This window comes from Pollicipes pollicipes, unplaced genomic scaffold (assembly GCF_011947565.3).
Source record: "Pollicipes pollicipes isolate AB1234 unplaced genomic scaffold, Ppol_2.1 Scaffold_6686;HRSCAF=7923_pilon_pilon_pilon, whole genome shotgun sequence".
Classification (NCBI taxonomy): domain Eukaryota; kingdom Metazoa; phylum Arthropoda; class Thecostraca; order Pollicipedomorpha; family Pollicipedidae; genus Pollicipes; species Pollicipes pollicipes.
The window spans coordinates 30,423,974-30,445,822 of record NW_023596921.1 but is presented as its reverse complement, the minus strand read 5'-3'; the positions used below and the strand labels follow the sequence as shown (position 1 = coordinate 30,445,822).

The window sequence follows — 21,849 nt, the reverse complement described above, 5'->3', positions numbered from 1 at the left end:
CTCCCGCCCGGTGTGACTACTCTCTCGGGGCCTCACTGCCGTGTCACCCCCGGCTGGTCTCCCGCCCGGTGGGACTACTCTCTGGGGGCCTCACTGCCGTGTCACTCCCGGCTCGTCTCCCGCCCGGTGGGACTACTCTCTCGGGGCCTCACTGCCGTGTCACTCCGGGCCCGCCTCCCGCCTGGTGGGACTACTCTCTCAGGACCTCACTGCCGTGTCACCCCCGGCTGGTCTCCCGCCCGGTGGGACTACTCTCTCGGAGCCTCACTGCCGTGTCACTCCCGGCTCGTCTCCCGCCCGGTGGGACTACTCTCTCGGGGCCTCACTGCCGTGTCACTCCGGGCCCGCCTCCCGCCTGGTGGGACTACTCTCTCAGGACCTCACTGCCGTGTCACCCCCGGCTGGTCTCCCGCCCGGTGGGACTACTCTCTCGGAGCCTCACTGCCGTGTCACTCCCGGCTCGTCTCCCGCCCGGTGGGACTACTCTCTCGGGGCCTCACTGCCGTGTCACTCCCGGCTCGTCTCCCGCCCGGTGGGACTACTCTCTCGGGGCCTCACTGCCGTGTCACTCCCGGCTCGTCTCCCGCCCGGTGTGACTACTCTCTCGGAGCCTCACTGCCGTGTCACTCCCGGCTCGTCTCCCGCCCGGTGGGACTACTCTCTCGGGGCCTCACTGCCGTGTCACCCCCGGCTCGTCTCCCACCCGGTGGGACTACTCTCTCGGGGCCTCACTGCCGTGTCACTCTGGGCCCGCCTCCCGCCCGGGGTGGCTGTACTCTCTCGCGGCGTCACTGCTGTCACTCCCAGCTCCACTGACACCGCTGCCCGTCCTCAGGCAAGAAGCCGGCCATGTGCGTACTCTCCAACCCCGACCAGAAGGGCAAGATGCGCCGGATAGACTGCCTGCGGCAAGCGGACAAGGTCAGTGCGGCCGACCGTGCGGCCGGACGGTTCTGTTCCCGGTGGCTGTGCGGCTGCCGTGCGCACCAGACGGTGCGCCACTGACTCGGCACCGGATGTCGTGAGACGTGTTTTTCTCCGCTCACCGTCCGCGGCCGCTGCAATGACAGCACGGAGCCGAGGGCGGGACTGGGGCAGCGTGCCCACAGCTGGCAGGGCGCCGTAATGGCCGGCACGGTTGTGAGTACCGCGTGTGTCTGCCGGGCGGGGCTTCGCGTGGCGTCGTTACACCTCCCGTGCGCTGGGCTTGTGGTCTCGAGATTCCTCAATCGTGCATGTTCGTGTGTGTGTGGGGGTGATGCCGGGGGACTGCGGTCAGTGTGTGGACGTTCTCGGCTAATCCTGTGAACAGTTGTGCATTCTCGCGACGCTGCCGCTAGACGCTGTGTCTCATCTCTGAGGGAGGGCTCACTCGCAGCCCGTCTCTCCTCTCCCTCTCGTGGCCGGCGGTGTCCCGTGTCTGCGTCGCCCGCCGCCGCCTAACCCCGGCCTTCCGTGCGGCAGGTGTGGCGGCTGGACCTGGTCATGGTGATCCTCTTCAAGGCCATCCCGCTGGAGTCGACTGACGGCGAGCGGCTCGAGAAATCGCCCGACTGCATGCACCCGCAGCTCTGCGTCAACCCCTACCACATCAACATCTCGGTCCGCGAGCTCGACCTTTATCTGGCCAACTACGTCCACCGGCCAGGTAAGCGGCCGGGGCCGCACGACTGGCGGGGCGGGCCGGGCCCGGCGCGGGGACGGCCGCCGGCGCACAAGCGGGCGCTGATGGCACCGCTGCCTGTCCGGCCGGCTGCGCAACTGGCGTTGGAGCCGGTACCGCCCCAGCGTCTGGTTGGCACACGATGGCGAGGCGGCCGTTAGCGGTGTGTTCACAGCGGGCTCTTGGCTGGGTGTGAGGTGTCTCCGGGTGCGGTCGGCCCCAGCTGAGCGTGGCTGCGTGCGGACGGTGCGTTTTGGCACGCCTCCGCCTGTCGCCCGTCGCGAGGCCCGCATCACCCTCGCCCACATCGCCGGCGCTCTCTGACGCCCCCATGCGTCTGGCCTGTCCCGCGGCCTCCCTCGGACCGCTCGCCGGTCGCCGGCCCGACCGGCTGCCGCCGGCGGCCATGGCGGCTGGTCGCTGCGGCGTGCCTCAGGGGCCGGCGCGGCGGCCTCCCTGCCCGCCTGCAGTTACTGCCGAACGGTGCAGGGCCGGGCGCGCGCTGCTCCACTCGCCGCACTGGCCCGGCAACTGGGCCGCCAGATGTGGCGGGGTCGCAGCCCGAGGACGCGCTCCGGGCGGAGGCGTCCGGAGCGGTGCCCCGGCCGCGCCGCCGTGCTGTAAGCGGTCACAGCCGGGCTGCCGGGGCTTTTGTTTCATGGTGTCAGCGCACGGTTAGTTCGGCGCCGTCGGTGGCAACTCGGGAATGATGCGCACACCGGTATTGTCGCCTTTGACCCTTTGCCGCATCAAAATGATAAGAGTTGTGGCGCTGTTCGGCAGAGCCTCTGCGGTGCATATCTGAAAGCACGGACGTCCGATCCTGTGCGGGTATCGCGAGCGCACTGCTGGTGCTGCAGGCGCTCTTTAGCCCGGGGGATGTTTAGCAGTGATGCTGTTAGGATGGCCACCGGCCGCACTTGAGCTAGAAACGTCCAGTCGTGAGCGGAATCATAAGCAGTAGTCGGAATTAGACCCAGCAGTGGGCGTAATGGTGTGGCGCCGCAACATTCTGCAAATGGTTTATTTGTGCTTTTATAACCAAGTCAGGCGAATCAGTTATTTCAGGTTTCATATATTTTTTTCATGGCATTGAGAAGCTGCGTCCCACCTACACGTGTGCGGCACTGCATTTGAAACTGACCAGTCAAAAGCACATAGGCTGGTGGTGTGCTCTTGCACCAATATTGCGCCAGCCTGGGCTGGTCCGATATATGCGTGGTGAGGGGAGACATTGCATCATTAGGCGCGTCTCATTAGGGCTTGGTCGATTGAGGCCGTGGAACTAGTTTTTTGGAGTTCCTGTTTAAGGGGTTGGATTGTCAATGGAAATGGCGGATCTCGTTGACTTTGCTCATCGCTGTTTAGAGCTGTTCTTGTTTAACAAAGAAGCCTGTATTTGTTACTTTTGGAAGATATTGTCAGCATGGCTTTCGTAAGAGTTTGTGCCAGGCTGTAATGCCTCATACGGGTAAAACACATTGCTTAATAATCCAAGTTGTTTGTAGGCAGCAATACGCTGTTCGGTTCATTATATTTTGTAGTGGAATTGTACAAACTGCGGCTTGGTGTATGAGATAGATTTCCGTCTCACCAAAAGCAGCTGAGCCTAGCCGTAACGCGCTGCGGCCAATGGAACGGGTCCTTTCAAACGCGTGGTCTCTGATTGGTTCACGGCTCGCGCACGATAGAAACTGCCACACGTGGCGTGAGTTAGCGCTGTTTACAACTCCAGGAAATTGTATCGGCAGTTCATGCTTCGGCCGACGCGAGCATGCGGTCCGTCGTGCGGGATGGATTCCAGTCCTGCTCGCTCAGTGCAGGGATGTTAACATGGCCTCCAAAGGTGGCGCTCCTCCTTTGAAGGGCTGTTACTGAAATGACTTCTCAGGGGTCTGAGCATCCTAGAATCGGTGTTGGTGGAGGGATCAAGAGTGTTCACGTGTTAGTGTTCAGTTCTGTTCAGGAGGAACATGCATGGACTAGCGTCGGCCTTTTTACCTGTGACCATAAATTTGGCTTTCACAAACACGCGATGCCTATGGTTGAGTGGGTCTCTCAACCACGGGTTTGTGAGAAATGTACTCAAACGTTTTGTTTCCAGAAAAATGAATTGCCCAAAAGTCTTCAGATATGCGATGTTTCTGTCTCGACCGCCTGAATTATCGCTCGCCGATCGCGCCCCCAGCCCGTTCGTCGCTCAGACCTCTGACCCACTGTCCCGCGCCGCACTTCTCCCCGCTGATCGTGCGACGGTGCGCGTGCCCACTCCCTGGTGATCGTGCGACGGTGCGCGTGCCCCGCGCCGCACCACTCCCTGGCGATCGCGCGACGGTGCGCGTGCCCCGCGCCGCACCACTCCCTGGTAATCGTGCGACGGTACGCGTGCCCCGCGCCCCACCACTCCTCGCTGATCGTGCGGCGGCGCGGGCGCCTCGGGCCGCACCACTCCCCCGCGAAACTTTCCGACATCGGTAACAAATACGCCGGCATTTGCCGGCACCCCTTCATCGCGGCCCGCGCGAATTCACATGTAGATTTTACGGCCCGTATCTGGGCGGCGGTGGCGAGGGCGTTGCGGCGCGGCCACCCGCTCGGAAAGGCGGCGTCCGACGGCGTTTACCATAAATCGGCGCCGACGACGCGCCGGCAGTTTGTTCCGAGCTATTGCTAGTTCCGCCGCTGCGCATTGTGCCATCGGATCCGGTGGTAATCCCCCGCCCCCCCCCCCCCCTCCGTCGCTGCCGGCGCCACCTCGGAGGCCTGTCCGCGCCGCCGCCTCGGCCGCCGCGATACCCGGACTCATTACGGATAATTACCTCCTCGCAATGTGCGGCCAAGTGGCAGTTTAAAGAGGGCCGCTGTGTCCCGGCCTGGGGAACGGAACGCGGCGGCGCTAAAAATAAGCCGGCGCCTGTTTTTGTGTGTTTTGAAGATGTGCGGACGCGGCTGGGCTCGGGCCGGATATAAATACATCGCCGTGGATATCCTGTTACCCTTTGGGCCTCGCTAGCTGTGTTGAAGCGTAGTTTTGTCAGCCAATGTTGATTTGTAGGGCAAGGATCTACTCTGAGTCGTTCCGGGACACAAATTGGAGATCAGTTTGGCACAGAAGCTCTTGCTTTGTAGGTTTTTCTGCCCCCGTTCTATCTTGCGTACAGACATTCTCGTGGGATAAAGCTGGTCGTATCTTGATGTGATTTAACCAAACTGGTGAAGTTATCTTCCCTCGCTCGGTCCCGAACTTAAATATGTTGTCGGTCTTATCTCATCGAGGCCTTAGAAGGCTATGAAGGTACTTCAAATGCAGTGGCATGTGGCGATGGATGGTTATTATTCGTCTTTCTGATGTGCAATGAAGCATTATCACCTTTTTACATTGGTTGTTTGGGCGCTTTCTCCATGTGATCATATGGTCATGTGGCGCCGACGGCCGAAAATATGCCATATTAATGCACTGAACAGGATCAAGGCAAAATTGCGATGTCCATGGGTTCAAGCATATGCTTCTCCAGACGCCCCCTCTTACATTTCAATCTCTTTGGATCCGTCAGAACATTGGTCTTTAGCTGTCGTGGCGTTATAACTGCTATCACCTAACGGTGGTTCTCAACTGGGAGCATCGGAAGCCCAACAAAACACAGCCACCGCCCGTAATGCGCGCTCTCCCCATTCAGCCGTCATTTGCGTACGTTCTCGTCTTCCCTCAGCGGTTTCGCTGCTCGCACTCATTCCAGCGTCGTTGTGGCGCGCGTTTGCAACGGCCGTTCCGCTGTCGACCCGCCTCCCCGTGGCCGTTGTTAGCGCGGACACCCTCCGCCGCTCGCCACTTTGTCTCGCGCGCGCCGATTATGAATGCATAATGTAGCCGATACCGGGTGCTGACTGCTGCTGTTTAGCCGCGGCGCCGTGGACAATTATGGTAATAATTTGCCATTTCGGTCGTTAGACGAGTGCGCTAAATCAGCACTGGCCGCCGTCTCGGACATAACTTCCAGTCCACTTAGCGGCGGCGGCGTGTCGCCTGGCTGCGTGTGGCGTCGCACGCGCCGGGCACGCGCCCGCCGCCAGGCCAGCCGGAGCCAGAGCCGGGGGGCCGGGCACGTGCCGGCCGGCCAGCGGGGTCCGCCACCGGGCCGGGGCCCCCGCCGCCTGGTCGCCGCGTGAGGGCCGTCGCCGCTGCCCCAGCCGCCCGGCCCAACCGGCTTTGACGACCGCCGTCCAGCGTCGACGGCGACGCCGCCCCCGCGCCGCCGATGCGTCGGGGCAAGCGTGGGGAGGTTGGGATAGTCTGCCGCCGCCGCCGCCGCCGCCTCCGCCGCCGCTCAAATGGGCGGTAAATCGTCGGATTCCGCCCGGCCGACGTTCCGGACCGGGCTATGCGCGCCGGTATTTTGACGTGGGAGGCATAGAAAAGGCATCGGCCGCTGGGCGGATGGTCGCGCGCAAGCGTCGACGATCAAGGTACGACGGCGCGGCGGCGGCGGCGACGGCGGCGCCCGCCCCGTCGACCCGTCATCGCCGCGGATGGTCCGGGCCGAACGGTCCGACGTCGAAGTCGACGATGCGGCGCGAGCCGTCGGCGCTGCCAGCGCTCGCTGAGCCGGTGCGAATTTACGCGCCCGGTATCAGTACGCGATCGCCGCGCGCCGGCCGGTTGCTAATGTGGCGTGATCGGACGACCGGCCGGCGCCGAATTTACGGGCGTCGATACCGGCCTAATGGCGGCTTTATGGAGCCAGCCCGTCGAAAAAACGTCCCGATTAAAGCGAACAAATTATCCGGCCTGCGACGCACCGAGATCTCTGGCGTTGATTGGGGACGCCGTGCCGTCGCTGGACACCCGGCTATCGGCGGCCTGAGGGGGTGGCGAGCAGACGGGACGGCCCCGCTGGCGGCCGGCCCCCTCCCATTGCCGGGTTCACCGCTCACGTGCTCATCAGGTCGGCGCGGCCGCTGAAATGGGTCGGTCATGACAGAGGATGGGTGACGTTTGTTCACCAGTAGTGCGTAAAACACCAGTTGTTTTATGAAATCACGTAATGGCTGTACATGCGTTTTTTTTCGGAGCAGCGCGTATGTATGCCAGATTCGTACGTACAGCAATTGATTTAATATCGTTGATTTTTATCGGTACGTTACATTCTCCGTCTGGGCCATGCGACACCATTGTCTCCCGTCATTTTTCTAATCAAGTTACTTTCATTATTTGTATTCAATATGGTGGTCGTTGAAGTCTCCCGTCCGAAAGTCTTCTCATATACTTGGTGGGTTCTTTAAACTATCTCCAGGATGCAGTGCTTCAGCGCCCCGTTTTGTCCGTGGGTAAACCATGCCGCGCGCAATCTGGTAAACGGGTTTTGTATCGCCATGTTTCAGCAATGGGGTCATTAATGCGCATGGTAAGAATAGATAATCGCTTTATTTTCTTTCGATTTTAGAGCAGGTGCACCGTAAAGAATAATCACTTGAATAGAAGCCTCTTCTCAGGAGTTATCCGTTTTCCTGCGATCTCGCTTGTTGTAGTTATTCCCGTCATCAAAGTAGTTGGCATACCCGGAGATGCTTCAATCTTTCTTTTGATGTGGGTTGGAAAATGACCATCGCAGTCAGCGCGCTCTTAAACCAACCATCATCACCTTTTGATTCCAATGGCCTTTTCTGCTCCACAAAGATTCATTAGTCACTTTAGAAAATGAAGTCACACGCTGAAGAACACACTTACGTGACCGGCCGCGTCCAGAGAAATCACCTGATTCGGGGCATCAGACGACACAAGTCACGTGCCCAGCTGACAGGGGACCAAAAATCAGCGGTTTAGACTCGGTTGAGATGAGTAGGAATGATATGTATAGTACAGTTCAGTACATGACGTTAAGTTCGAGAAGGTGAGCTGTGGTCGTTAAGGTAACTACAGTTTGTCGCTTATCAGCTGAAGGGTGTGATATGTCCATCAGCGTCGTGAGGCCCAAGGCGCCCACTTGAATAAGATGAGGCCAGGCGCAACCTGGCGCTGGCGGTCGGATCAGTTGCAGCGCGCCCGAGTCTGCACACTGTCTCGGCGCTGCCGGCTGTGTGAGCGGCTCTGTCGGCGGCCGCTCGGCATACATAGCCATGAGCCTGAGCCGGGCCGACCAGGCTGGTGGCCGAGCGAGCAGGCCGCCGCCGCCCCCCGCCGCCGCTGCCGCCGCTGCCGCTGCCTCGGTACCGCCGGTACACACCCGATGAGTGCTCTCTGAAGCTTGCCGGCGGCTCTCAGGCGAGCACGCCGGCCTGTGTCTCCGCTGCGGCGACGGTACCGGCCTTTCCCCCGCACACGTCCTGTCCGGCAGCTGCTGACCTTATGCCGGCGGGCGTGTGGCGACTGGAGAGCGGCGGCTGCCGCGCGCCGGCTGTGGCTCGGCTGGCATCACCGGCCGTCCCGGCTCGCCGCCGACGGCCAGGCGTCAGCGCTGGCGTGGCCGTACCGACCGCGGACGCTGCCTCTGCCCGCCGTCTCGAGATCTGTGTGCCGTCTCGGGAGCGGACAGGCCGCCGCTAAGACGGGTAGGCCGTCTCTGTTCCTGCCGTGCCTTCCCCGAAACCGCTGCTCAGTTGTGGTGGTAGTCATGGCGCGTCGGGGACGTTTTCGACTTGCCTGTGACCGATGAGTGACAACCGCGCCGGTTGGACCGGGCCTCTGGCTGCCCCTGTCCGCACGCTCCGTGCCAAGGCTGACCCGGTCTGTTAGGCTCTCCGTGCATGCGGGCCGATGAAACCGTCTCTGTGGTGGTTTGCCGGGAGTATTAGGCCGCATGTGTCCCTGACAGATGACCTGTACCTGTGACCTGTAACAGCGGCCGGCGGGATCTGCCTGGCGCCGGCTTTCGGCCGCTGGTCGGCCCGCCCGGCCGGGTTGCTGGCGCTGATCCGTCTCGACCGGCACTGACCGGACGCCGTCCTCTTTCAGACGCCGTCTCAGGCAACCCGTGCGACGCCACGGATCTGGAGAACGACGAGCGGTTCGTCAGCAAAGGTGGGACCGGCGCCCGCGTCAGCCTCCCCGCCGTCGGCCGCGCCCGTCACTCTGTCAAATACATAGTCCTCTGTAGTTTATCGCCTCCACTAATCGCCAATTGCTTGCTCCGGTAGAGATTTATCGGCTCTTCTATTGCGCCGTTCGGGCTTAGCGAAGGAGACAACGAACATTAGTCGGAGGCGAAATTGGAACGGTACCCTCGTGGTCCGCTTACCCCTTCCACGCGGCAGCCGTTTGCCTGGATTACGGCGAATTCTCGGCCGTTTTGCGAGTTGCTTGGTGGGTCGTGCTCTGCCCACAGGATCATGTTCTTTATTCCAACGCCACTTCAGTGGGCTCGTTACGTTGTGTCCCCTGTGAGGGGTGGGGGGAGGGGAAGGGGGGATGGCGCGCGCTACGCTCCGACTTCTGGAGCTGTTTCCTCCGTGCCAGTCGCTTCTTGTAATGTCTTGTGCTGAGAACATCGGCGCCGTGGAAACCGATCCTGATGTGGCTTGTCAGTCACGTTTGCTCTGCCATGCAGCGGCGGTCATAATCACCTTTGCTTGGCCTCCGTCCTATTTATGTGTGGCACGGAGAAGAACCTGTGTTTTCCTGATCCACCCAAGCTTGTTTATATCGTGCTGTTTATACCCGTATATCGTGTTCAATTACGTGCTGAGGACGGCGAGTAACCTTAAGTATGCACTCAATTTGATTGTAATTTTATTGCAGCTAGCTTGAAAGGAGCGATTATGTCAGCTTAATAAAGCACGTTTCTCCGAAATCAATGCATTCGTGAGCGCGAAATTATACAGTCAGGGACTGAGTGGCGGGATGGATGTGCGTACAGAAGTGGGAGGGGTTCCTGTTTTCCAAGAGCCTGTGCATCCAGCTTGGCTAGCATCCAGCTTAAAGGAATCATTCATTCCGTCTTGGGTGAAGACTTGGACTGGTTTAGAAACCGATGCAATACTTCCAGGAAGACAGAACAATACAAGTCTATATCGATACGGATACACGACATGTACAGCTTTACATGCAGCTGATGTATGTGCATCGACCTCGTGGAGCGCTGGACATCCAGCGTTGCCTAGGAGCACGGCAGACGGAGCGCTCGCGAGCGGCCCACTGAGGACAATGGCAGCGGCGGCTGTCTGATGCCCCCTCACCGGCCACGTTTGTTTGCAAGACTGTTGTACGACCCACGAGACTTGTGGAGAAGGCGAAGGCGACCTGGGGTATGTGACGAAGTTCGGACGGAGTCTGTCTGGCGTCGTCTGGTGGTGGAGTCGACGGGACTGTTGTGGCGGCGTCTGGTGGTGGAGTCGACGAGATTGTCTGGCGGCGTCTGGTGGTGGAGCCGAGAGACTCTGCGGCATGGGTGGGCGTCGGCAGGCGGATGCTGCCGCCAGCTGGATGTCCTATCCCGCCCATCTGGGCCCAGTGTCGGTGACCGGGCACGTTACGCGCCCCCGCCGCATCGTCCGCTGATCAGGGTCAGGATCGGACCCAGCCGGGCCGTCCCCGGCGACGGACGGCTGCGTGGAGCAGGAGAACTGACGGCTGGGCTGGAAAGACTGCTCGCTGCCGGCTGCGTCAAGGACGCGCCTGTGCCGCACACAGACGGGCTGACGTCCTCCAGCGACAGCGCACCGCGGGAGAAGAGACAGACGAAGGCTCTCCCAACAACGAGCCGTGCGCTTTGGATGGCAAGATGAGTGAACAACGAGATGTGTGCCTTGAGGAGGAAGACTAACGATCCCGTCCGTGGCAGCGCGCTGTCTCGTCGCGAGGGATGCCGCCGGAGGCGAACAAGCGCGGCCTGTACTCGCCGGCAGGATGGCTGCCTGTGCAGACAGGCGGTCGGGCTGGACGCCCAAGCGGGCGGCGGCGGCGGCCCGACCCGCGCGCGCTGGCGCGGCGCGCCGCCTCCTGCACACGGCACGCGCACCGGGTGCCGCCGCCTCTGCCGGTGCCCTTGTCCGTCTCCGCCGGAATGTTGGCAGCAGCCCGCACGCACCGCGCCAAAGGGCTGCCAGCGACGGCACCGCGGCCGCCGACACCGGGCCAGTGGGGGAGCTGGAATACTCCCAACTGGTGCCGGCCGCCCGCGTTTCACGCCGCCGGCCCGGCGGACGCGCCGGCGGCCGCCGCGACACCGCGCGCGCGCGTGTCGCTCTTTACGACCCCCGCGCAGCCGAGGGCGGGCTATTTTTTGCGGCTATCGTGTGGCGCGCGCGCCGGGTCGCTCGGCAGAAGCCGGGAGGCGCAACGAAGCGCACCGCGCGCTGCTCGGGCTAAATTTACCTGGCCTCGAGCGGCGTCGAAATAGAGGCCGGTTCATCGGACGGCGCGCGCCTGCCCTCTGTCGGCGGCGCGCGGCAGCGGCGGCCGTCGCGTCAGCCCATCGGATGCGACTGGCCGCCGACTTCCGTCGCCGGCGACGACGGTGCGTGATAGATTCGACGACGCCGACGATCTGATGCAGTTCCGGCCCCCTCCCCGCGAGAGGGTAAACAATAACGGCGCGTCTGCTGCGGCGATTCTTTCCGCCCGGCCGGGCCGTCGTTAAAATAATGCTGGCTAATCAGAATCGCGCCGATAATATATTCATTCGTCCGTCAGCCGCAGCGATCGCCCGCGACGCCGTGCCAAAACGGGGGACGTGCCGGCCGAGGGGACGGCTGGCGGCGGCCCGTTGCGCGCATCGGTATCACTTTGTCGTTAGCCGCACGTGGCGGCGTGGTCCCGGCACTGCGCCCGTCCCGGCGGGACACGTGCCGACCGGCGGGCCGCGACGACCGGACGGCCGAGCGGATTAGCTGACACGGACCAGCTCCGGCGGCGGTGGAGTCGTGATGCTCGGCAGCGGTCACCAGGGCGGGAGCGGGGCGCCGCGTGGTGGCGGCGGACCACCCGGCGTGCCGCATGCGGCTGGCCTCTCCGTCGCGGCTTCCGGCGCCGGAGCGGCGTTTGGGGCGGCCCGAGGACCGGGGCTCGGCGGCCGGGGGCCGGCGCGGCCTCTCTCCCGGACGCCGGCCGTATCGCGGGGCGGGGGCCGCGCCTGTTGCCAGATCGGCCCGTGCCCGGGCGCCGTTTGCCGGCCGGCGACGATGGCGGGTCGGATTATCTCGGGGCGCCGCCGATCGCGCCGGCCGGTCGCATCGGCTAGAAATTGCGGTCCGCGTTTTCACCCGTTCGCCGCGCGATGCGGCGCCGGCCGGCCGCGGAGGCCGCGTCCGGTCCGCGTTTCTCCGGGGAGGCGCCGCCGGCCGCCGCGCCCCCCGAGCGCCGAGCACCGAGCGGTGCGCGGTTCCGCCTGGCCGGCCGCAGGCCGGCCGGCGTCCGTGCAACGACTGGCCGGCGCCGGCGCCGGCGCCCAACCGGGTCAGAGGCGCTCTCGCCGGTCACGTGGCAGCGGCCGACCGGCCGGCCGTGTCACTGCTGGCGGTGTCGTTAGTCGCGCGCCGTGACCCGGCAGAGGGCGCGATCTGGGTCACGCCCCCGCCGCCGCCCCCCGTCCGTGCCCCGGATTGGTTGCGTCATGACGGCCTCTCGGACGCGCGTCCCGTCCTGGCCCGATTGCGGTGCGCCGATTTCGATTGAGATCGGACTCGGCGGACGTAGTGATGGCACGGCGCGCTCGGGCTGTGCCGGAGCCGTGAGTGCTGGGCCGCGTTGGTGGAGGTTGCGGCGGTGTTCTGAATGAGACGGTCGCTGAAACTGGGCAAGGGATGACTGATTTGGCTATTGTCTCGCTGAGGTCAAGTCTTCCACCTAGACAAATGCTGAGACATGAGCTGGAGAGAAGCAGTCACTAATCCGGCTTCGTTCCCCCTGCGCTTTGGTCAACCCATAGCGCACAAACCCGTTCTCGCCGTCCGGTCTGAGGGAGCACCTGGGCCGCCATTGTCCGGAGCTGGGTCGGCTCCCAGCCGCTACGGCCGGGGCAGCGGCCCTGTTGTCTGAGGGAGCGCCTGGGCCGCCATTGTCAGGAGCTGGGTCGGCTCCCAGCCGCTACGGCCGGGGCGGCGGCCTTGCTGTCGGCCAGTGGCTCGGGTTCGCCTGGGCCGCCATTGTCCGGAGCTGGGCCGGCTCCCAGCCGCTACGCCCGGGGCGGCGGCCCCTGCTGTCGGCCAGCGGCTCGGGTCGCCGAGTCCGATCGTCGGCTGGCCAGCCGCCCACGACCGGCCCCGTGCCGCGGCCGTGTGTTCTTCCGCCCGGGAACGTTGGATAGGCCAGGGCCATCCGAGCGACAGGCTCGCTAGACGAGCACGCTAGGGGCGGCACCATGCCGCGCTCGGCTTCGAAGGCAGGCGGATGGAGCCGAGCGGCGGCGGCAGGCGGCGGCGCGGCGAGCCTCGTGTCCGCCGAGGTCCGGCATCAGGGGAGAGGCGGCTGCAGGGCTGCCTGGCGCCTAGCCGCGTCCCTGGGTGGACAGACGGCCGGTGTTGTCGCGAGCCGGTCCCGGTGCCGGCCACCACCAGCCAGCCGGCCGGTCGGCCAGCCCGGCCGTCGTGCCGAGCTCTTCGCACGGCGTCCCGCGGAGCCGACCGGCGCACTTCGAGCCGAACCGCGGCCCCGGCGCGGCCGGGCCTCCTGCCAACGGTGTCAGGCTATTTCGGCGCGGCCCGAAATACGCGACGGCGGCCGGCGAGGTGGCCCTGGACCGCAGCGCCGGCCAGCGCCACCCTTCCGCAGCGGCTCCGGCGGCGGGCCGGCCACCGGCGGCTCCCACTGCGGGGGTCGGAGCCGTCGGCGGCAGCGGCTCCCGCAGCGGCGCCGTCTGCGGCCGGCCGTCGCTGCCGTAACGGGAGCCGCCGACCGCGCCAAATAAGGCGCCGCCCGCCGCCGACGCCGCCGACGCCGACGAGGAGGACGCGCGTGCTGCGCGCTGACCGGCCGTCGAGACGCGGCGCCGTGGTCCCCGCCGCCGCCGCCGCCGTGAACGAGACAGCTGCGCGCGGCGCGGGGGACCGCGCGGGAGAGGCAGCTGGCGCGGCGACGGACAGCTGGCGACGAGCAGGCGGCCGGGGCTCGGCGGCGGCTCACTGGGGCGTCGGCTGCAGGCGCCGGCAGCGGCGCCGGCCGCACGGTATGCGGGCCGCGATCGGCGACCGACAGAGGGCTGGGGGAGAGGTGGCCGGCGGAGGGCCGGCGCTCCTCAGCTCACCGGCACCGCTGGTGTGGACGGCCGGCGCTGGACGGACGTGGCGTGCGGCGGCTGGCCCTCCGGCGCTGCTGACCTCTCGCCTCACCGGCCGCGCCGGCCGCACTGTGAAAAACGGCCCCAGCGCCAGCGCCGCCGCCGCCGTCCGCCGTCTTTGCCAATAAAGGGAGCCAATATTTACATCTGCCTATGAGGGCATCGCCATGCCAAGATCCATGGTGGTTGTTTCGGCCGGGGGGTGCGCCAGGGATCATCGCCAGGAAAAATTCCGACAAACGGCCCAAATTTCGGCCGTCTGGCTGGCCGCGGCCGCCAGCCGGCCGGCTTCCAAAGCGGCGCGGCGGCCAAACTGGCGCGGGCCGCGCTGGCCACCGGCCGCACTTGTTGGTCGGCACGACCACGAGCTGGCGACGGCTAAGGGCAGGGGAAGCGGCACGTGAGGACAGCAGACGGCCGCGCGCTGGCTGGGACGGCGGGCGAGGGCGGCCGCGCCGGCAGGCGGAGACGGCAGGCGCGCCCGGGGACAGTGGACAGACCGGCAAGGCACAGATGTGTGGCCGAGTGAGCGGCGGGCAAGAGCGGCGGACGGACGGGCGGATGGAGAAGGCGGACGAACGGACAGAGGAATGGCCAAGAGGAACAATGGACGGACAGTGGGAGGCGCAGATGCACGGAGGACGGACGGAAGGACACGCATACGGATGCGCGTTCGTAAGATGGACGGCCCGATGACCGGCGTCGGAGATGACAGACAGCAAGACCAAAGAACGCAGCTACGAAATGGCGGCCGGCGGCCGGATGAGATGGCGGCAGCGGTGACGCGCGCGCGCGCGGCTAAAAGTGGCGCGGCGCCGTTCTGTTGCAGGCGTCTGGGCGGCGGCCAAACGGCGCCGGGCCCGCGCGCGCTATTGCGTCGTAAAGCGGGCCGAAAACGCAGTGACGCCGGCATTTGCATGTGGCAACGCGAGCCGACCGGGCGGCCTCGCGTCGGCGGCGGCTCGGAGCCGCTCTGGAGGGACGTGCTGCCGTCCTCCTGAGCAGCGCGCCGCTCGCAGCCAGTCGTTCGCAAGGTCGTTGCGAACGCGGCGCAGATTCGGAGATCTGCAGAACTTTCTGTTTGCCGGCGGGCGTCTCGTTGTCGTAGGCTAACGTTTTGGGGCGCGGACGCTGTGGGGTATTCTGTGGATGGTTGCATTAGGAATACATGGCCCTCCGCCGTGTTCGGTGGTGGTGACGGTCCAATGGGGAGCTGATTTTTAAAAGAGGCGTGGGGAATCGCGCCTAAAATGCAGATCACTCAAGCTTGTAGAATGACGACATAGCGCACTGCGCCAAAATGACTCGTTTTCCCTCACACTGATCTAACGGGTCCGATGTGCGCCATGTTATCCCACCGCCCGCTCCATCCGCGCCGGCTCGGGCCCCGCTCCCACCCCTGCTGACCCCGCACCCGCGCGGCGCCCTCCGCACTCGCCGGCGTCGGCGCCGACGGGGACCGCCCTGGGGTGCGCCCTGCCGTCGGAGTCGTGCCAACTAATCAGCCGCGGCCGGCGTCGCGTCGCCGACGACACAGAAAAGGTCTGCCGCGACCGGGGGGCGGGTGGGCCGGCCAGGGCGCGGCGCCAGGGCGGCCGGGCCGCGCTGGCTGCCCTCCAGCCGCCGCCGCGCCGCCATCAAAACACACCGACGCCGCAGATACGGCACCGATGATAAATGATTGGCCGGCGGCGGCGACAGCCGGCGGCCGGCTCGCGTCATCAGGCTCCGCCCCCTCTCCCCTGACGTCATCAGGGCCTGCCCCGTCTTCCCTAGCGTCATCATGCGCCGTTCCTGATGTCACCAGGGACCTTTCCTGACCTCATCGGAGGCTGCCCCATCTTCCCTGATGTCATCAGGGGCTGCTCCGTCTTCCCTGACGTCATCGGGTGCTATCCCGTCTTCCCTGGCATCGTTAGGTGCTGATCGCCACTCTGCGTCATCCGATGTTGTCTTACCTTCCCTGACGCTATCAGGCGCCGCCCCATCTACCCTGTGCTCATCAGACGCCGTCTCCTCGGCGTTCCACTGTTAAGCTCTCTGACGTCATCCTATGTTGTCTTACCTTCCCTGACGCTATCAGGCGCCGCCCCATCTACCCTGTGCTCATCAGGCGCCGCCCCATCTACCCTGTGCTCATCAGACGCCGTCTCCTCGGCGTTCCACTGTTAAGCTCTCTGACGTCATCCGATGTTGTCTTACCTTCCCTGACGCTATCAGGCGCCGCCCCATCTACCCTGTGCTCATCAGACGCCGTCTCCTCGGCGTTCCACTGTTAAGCTCTCTGACGTCATCCGATGTTGTCTTACCTTCCCTGACGCTATCAGGCGCCCGCCCCATCTACCCTGTGCTCATCAGACGCCGTCTCCTCGGCGCTCCACTGTTAAGCTCTCTGACGTCATCCGATGTTGTCTTACCTTCCCTGACGCTATCAGGCGCCGCCCCATCTACCCTGTGCTCATCAGGCGCCGCCCCATCTACCCTGTGCTCATCAGACGCCGTCTCCTCGGCGTTCCACTGTTAAGCTCTCTGACGTCATCCGATGTTGTCTTACCTTCCCTGACGCTATCAGGCGCCGCCCCATCTACCCTGTGCTCATCAGGCGCCGCCCCATCTACCCTGTGCTCATCAGACGCCGTCTCCTCGGCGTTCCATTGTTAAGCTCTCTGACGTCATCCGATGCCTTTCATCCCCGTCCCACCTCTTTTCCCCACCCTGCGCTGCCCGACCGCCGGCTCCCTCGCTCCCTCGCTCCACCGCTCTCCGCTCCCAGACTGCACTCCTCCCGGCTCTGTCGTGAGGCCGGCCGTCACCAGCGCGTGCTGCACCTCCTCGCAGGTGCCTCCGCTGCGGCAGGCGGGCTGCTCGCTGTGTAGCCACTAACGCTAGCTAGGCCCTGTCGCCGCTTCCACTAACCGCCGCTCTCTTTTTCTCTCTCCCTCTCTGTCTCTCTCTCTCTTTCTGCGTGCTTCCCGCAAGGCCACCACCACCCGTCCATGTACCTTCAGCAGTGGAACGGAGCAGACCTCAGCGGCTGCTTCCACTACGGTGAGGCCATGCACGCCGCGTCGGCGGCCGCGGCCGCGCCGCCAGCCGGGCCGTAGGCGCCCGGAGCCGGCCACCGGTCCGCTCCGTGCCGCTAGACCTGCCTGGACGTGTTGTTCTTAGAGCTTACCGAGGCCTGTCCGTCTTTTCTGTAGGCGGCGACGGACGAGGGCTGGTGGCAGGCTTGTTCGGTCGGCAGTCGGCTATTTTAAGGTCTTTAGAAGCTGTGGCTCGTCGTCTAGATAACGTTACGTTTTGGCACACGTCCATACACTCTTCGGAAGCCGTTGGTGTGTCCTATGGCTGTCGGATTTTTTTTTCTGGAAGACGCACGGTGACGTCAGAGCACGAGTGCTTGTAGAACCGAGACCAACCTTTCTCGTTAACCTGCTTGCCTAACATGGCTGTCTGTGAGCACTCTTTACAAGCCTTCTTAGATATTTGCCTGCACTCTACAAGCCTGCCCAGTTATCTGCTTGCACTCTTTACTAGCCTGCCTGACTGTCTGCCTGCACTCTTTACAAGCCCGCGCGCCGCACCTGTCTCAACAGCCCATGTCCTCAGTTCTGCACGCCGCGCTTCCATTTGTCAACAGATGCGGCGGGAGTCCTTCGGGTCTCGTCTGCGTTTTGGCAGGCCAAGCCCTCTCCGCGCCATCGAGCCCCTAAATCAGCCGGTTGTCCGTCAGCTCAGCTGACTCCTCATCCTCGGCCCGGGCTGCACGTGCACGGCAGGGCACGGCGCCAGTGGCGCCACCTGCACCTGGCGGCGCTCTCAATGGCCGGTGCTGACCGGGCGCCGTCTGCGTGCCACCCGCCAGCCCGCCCGGCCGCCCGCCCTGACCCTCCAATTAATGCCAACTGGCCGGCGGCGCCGTTCCAGCGGCCGCCAGCCAATAGTAGCGCCGCCGCCAACAACCACATGTGACCGGGCCGGCCGCCCGCACGCACACGCCGATTTGCCAAAACTCCATGCGGCGGCGGCCAAGTGTCGCGGCCGGCCGGCGGTGACGCGGCGGCCGCGCTGGCAGCGCCGGCGGCCGGCCTGCCAGCCCGCGGGTCCGGCGACCGGCGCCGGGCGCGGCTCGCGCCGAGTGGCGCCGCCGGCGGACGCCGGGCCGCGGGTAGCGGGCGCCGGCCGCTCCGTGCCTGGAGGGCGGCTTGGGGCGGCCGCCGACGCTGCCAGCCCGGCCGCCGCCGCGGCCAGAGCGCAGCGAATGCGTGCCGCTCCACCATCGAAATGCTTTCAGAAAGGATTGATAGCGTCTAGCCGCATTCAGTAAGCTGTTTTTATGAAGTTCGTTCAGCCGTATTGCGTCATGCATTCGCATCCGTGATCATGCTGCAACGGACGACTCCCAACCGAAAATCAGTCAGTTTTACGAGATGCATTCCTGATGTAGCTGTTGGCATGTCTCCATTTCGCAGAACAAACAAAAAACAGGTCTTTAATTTGGTTCTCTCACCAATGGGCAATATATTTTGACGTTGGGGTCATTAGTCGGCGGGCTTCTGGACTGGTACCCGATCTGCGCGGCAGGTGGCGGTAACAACATTCATCACGGGCTTTGGCCCACCTGTCCACCGGCGCTGGTGGCGCATTAACGTCTCTGCAGTCAGGCGCAGTACCTTACTGCCAGCTGAACGTCTCGGTGTAATTCCTTCGTCTCAATGAAATATGCCCCGTATTCCCGCTCACCTATCAGGTATTCCTCCGCCGTCCGATTTGTTCAGTCAGATGTCGCCATGTACTACTCCCACGTGTCCAGCGGAGTCTATGTTGGTAGACCCGTCTCGTCAGTTCTCTGCCGCTACATGTATCCCGCCGAATATTGCTACGCTGTCCTGTTCCTTGCGTGCTCCTGCACAATGCCATCTCTTCCATGTGATAGTCCTGTGCTGAGTGTCAGGCGGCCCGTCCGCGTCTCGCGTTGCTCGATTGCGGCTTTGACCACCTGTCGTGCCCCGTTCCGCCGTGATGAGACGCCTGTACTGTTCGTAGCCCCGACCGCTGGCGTGCTGCAGCGCCTGTGAACGTTCCGCCGTGATGAGACGCCTGTGCTGTCCATAGCCCCGGCCGGTGGCGTGCTGCAGCGCCTGTGAACGTTCCGCCTCCCGTCCGGGGCCTGTCTGAAGCTGTCTGTAGGTACTCTGTGCCCCATTTGCCACGGCCGTTCGCCCCCTGAGCAGCTGCACGTCGGGCGGTGTTTTGGTTCGCGCTCTGGTCGGACCGGTTCCCTTGATGTATGCTGTCGGTGCCCGACCGGAGCGCCGGTAGGAGCGGCGTCGCGTTCCGGACTGCCTGCACATTGCCCGACGTGCTGATGCCCAGTTGCCCTCCACGTGTCTCACTGCACTGCGTGCGTGACCCTTAAGGACATGCGTTTGACCTGCAGCCAGCCCTGAACGCTTTGCAGCGGCCGGGTCCGCTCGCCCGTGAGTGTGGCTGGGGTGTTTGGCTGTGCTGTCGTGCTGGGCTCGTTTCCAAGTGTGAGCCGCCGCGGGCCGTGGCGGGGAGCGGTGCCGTGGCGCGCGCCGGTCTGGTCCGGCGCCGGCCGCTCTGTGAGCGCCCTCTGTCTTGCATCGGCAGGTCACTACAACCACAACCCGTACACGGGGGTGCTGCCAAACGACACGGTCATGACCACGGGCGTGTTCTCGTCGTCCGAGCTGTGGCGCCTCTCTCGGGGTAAGTGGCCAGCTGGCCGGCGCGCCCGGCGTCGGCTGGGGTCGCAGGCCGGACGCCCTGGCCCTGGAGCCCCCGCCACCGCCTGAGCTCTCCCACACCGCCTGCGGTCCTGTGTGCCGATCTCACCATGCCACGCTTCGTCTCAGCCCCCGCCGTGGCCCCACCGGCCGGCGGTGCCGCGCTGCGCCGGCTCCTCCCGCCCGCCCTCCTCGGGGATTGTGTTGGAGCGGCGGACGGATCTGCGGCAGCTCGGCCGCCTGATCCTGCGCGTCGCCCGGTCGACACTTGATCGCCGTCGCCGCTATCGCCACCGGCTTCCGACTCGCCGCCCCGCAGTGCTCAGCTCCAAAGCCAGGCCGCACCCGCTTCCGGCCAATTTATTCCACGCATGCCGTCGTAAAACCGGGGCCGGGATTATTTTCGCGTATCGCAGGTTTATCAAGGCGCGCCCAATTTCTCAAGTTGGATCATAAAGGCCGGGTGGCGGCCGGGCCGGCGGCGATTGCGGGCCTTCTGTTGTGTCGCAACCGATCTTGCCGGCTCCTGTCAGCCCATCCGGGGGCGAGGGAGGGGGGAAGGGGAGGAGGAGAACGGGACACGGTGGAAGGCGGGGGAAACGACCGAAACACCAGGGTAGGACACCAAATGTGATAGTAGAGGTTGACTTTCTAGTGTGACTAGCGCACTAGCCCCTGCCGAATGAAGTCGCATGCTAATGTCTCTCCTGGGAAACACGAGGGACGGCTTTGCGTCTAAATGTTCGAACTCTCCGTTGGGCGCCTGCTCGTTTTTCGAGTATGGCTGGAGCCGAGAGTGCGTTACCAGCCGCCGTCCCAAGCGCGGCGGCCATCGCGCCAGGCACGCCCCTGAATTGGACAGCGGTGGCGTAAGCCAGCAAGCCGTGACCGGAGGGCGCGTCTGGCCCGTGTCGCCCGCACCGCGCCTGGTGTAGGAGGCGGCGGCGGCGTTCACGGCGGCGGCCGCTGGTCGGCCGAGGGCGCCGCGTGTGATCGGCGCCCGGCCGTCGGCGCGTCTCTCTGTCCCCTGGCGGCCGTGATTAGCCGATGGGGCAGCGCTGGGCGCCGCCCGTCCGCTCCATTGTCACCTGGCCGGCCGGCCTGCTGCGCCGTTTGGCTAATGAAGCACGGGCGGACGGCGGGACGGGCGCCGATTGCGGCGCGGAAGGGGAACGGCGCGGCCGACGGCACCCGGTGGGGAAGGGCCGGCAGATTGGTGGCGGCGCTGAGGGTGCAGGCGGATGATGGTAACATGCGAATTGAGGCATTGAGGAACTGAGGAACTAAGGGCTTGTTTTTGCGTGTGCGTTGGAACTGGACGCAACTCATTTGAAACAATCATTTGAAGGCAATAGGGGATGAAGGCTTTCTTAGTCGTTGTATTTTTTAAAAATATTGTTAGATAATGCAGGTTAAAAATTCCCTTACATTCGTGCCTTGAATTCGAGTCTGTGGTTGATAAGATATAGCTCTTTAGGTGTGTTACTTCTCCTCCCCTCCCCTCCGTTTCCCTGATGGCTCATTGAATTAATCGTGACGTATTTTGGAAGTCATCAAAAAGACAACTCGATATCAAAACCTCATCAAATTACACAGGAGTAGTTCATTTGATTTGCCCCATTAGCTCTCCCCTGAGCTGGATGCAATCGTCTCACACGGGCTCACCGACGACATAGACGTCAAGCAGCCCCTTCAGTAAATTCCTTCGGAAGACGCACGGGCGCCCGGCCCGCCCCGGCGGCCTTGAGCGGGGCTGGCCGGCGGTCCCCGGCCGCTCGTGCGGGGTGATGGGCGACGACAGTGTCCCGCAGCCGGCGCCGCTCGCGCCGGGCCCGGCCGCCGCCCGTGCCGTGTCAGCGCCGGGCCGCGCAAATCATGCGCCGCCGCCGACGCGGGGGACGCGGGCCGCCGCCGGCCACGCCCCTGGCAGCGACCGTGCTGACACGGACCGGCCAGGTCGGGCCGCCGGGCACCGGCCGGCAACGCGCCGCGCCGCGCCGCGCTGACGGAGTGGGCGGCCGGGCGCAGTGTGGCGGCCGGACGGCGCCCGAGAGCGACCCTCGGCGCCAGCTAATGACGCGGCCCGGTGTCACTCGCGCGGCGGAAATGAAGCGGCCGCGCCGCCACCGCCGCCGCTCGCCTGCGCCCGCAAAACAGCGCCGTAAAAGTGATGGATTCGCCGGCCCCTAATCGGCCCGCTGTTGAGCGCCGTGCGCCGCATTAGCCGCTT

General features: G+C 64.6%; 1 protein-coding gene across 8 annotated transcripts in view; it reads left to right on the top strand.

Moving 5' to 3' along the window:
- Positions 1-21,849, top strand: part of LOC119108202 (nuclear factor 1 X-type) — a 55,400-nt gene that overhangs the window by 24,158 nt on the left and 9,393 nt on the right. For 7 of the 8 annotated variants that reach the window (XM_037231779.1, XM_037231780.1, XM_037231785.1 and 4 more), the window contains 5 exons: positions 836-921; positions 1,465-1,648; positions 8,613-8,678; positions 16,849-16,917; positions 19,504-19,602. In XM_037231779.1, coding sequence (XP_037087674.1) covers positions 836-921; positions 1,465-1,648; positions 8,613-8,678; positions 16,849-16,917; positions 19,504-19,602 — 504 coding nt within the window. The remainder of the gene's footprint in view (positions 1-835; positions 922-1,464; positions 1,649-8,612; positions 8,679-16,848; positions 16,918-19,503; positions 19,603-21,849) is intronic. The other variant, XM_037231782.1, reaches the window with a different exon arrangement.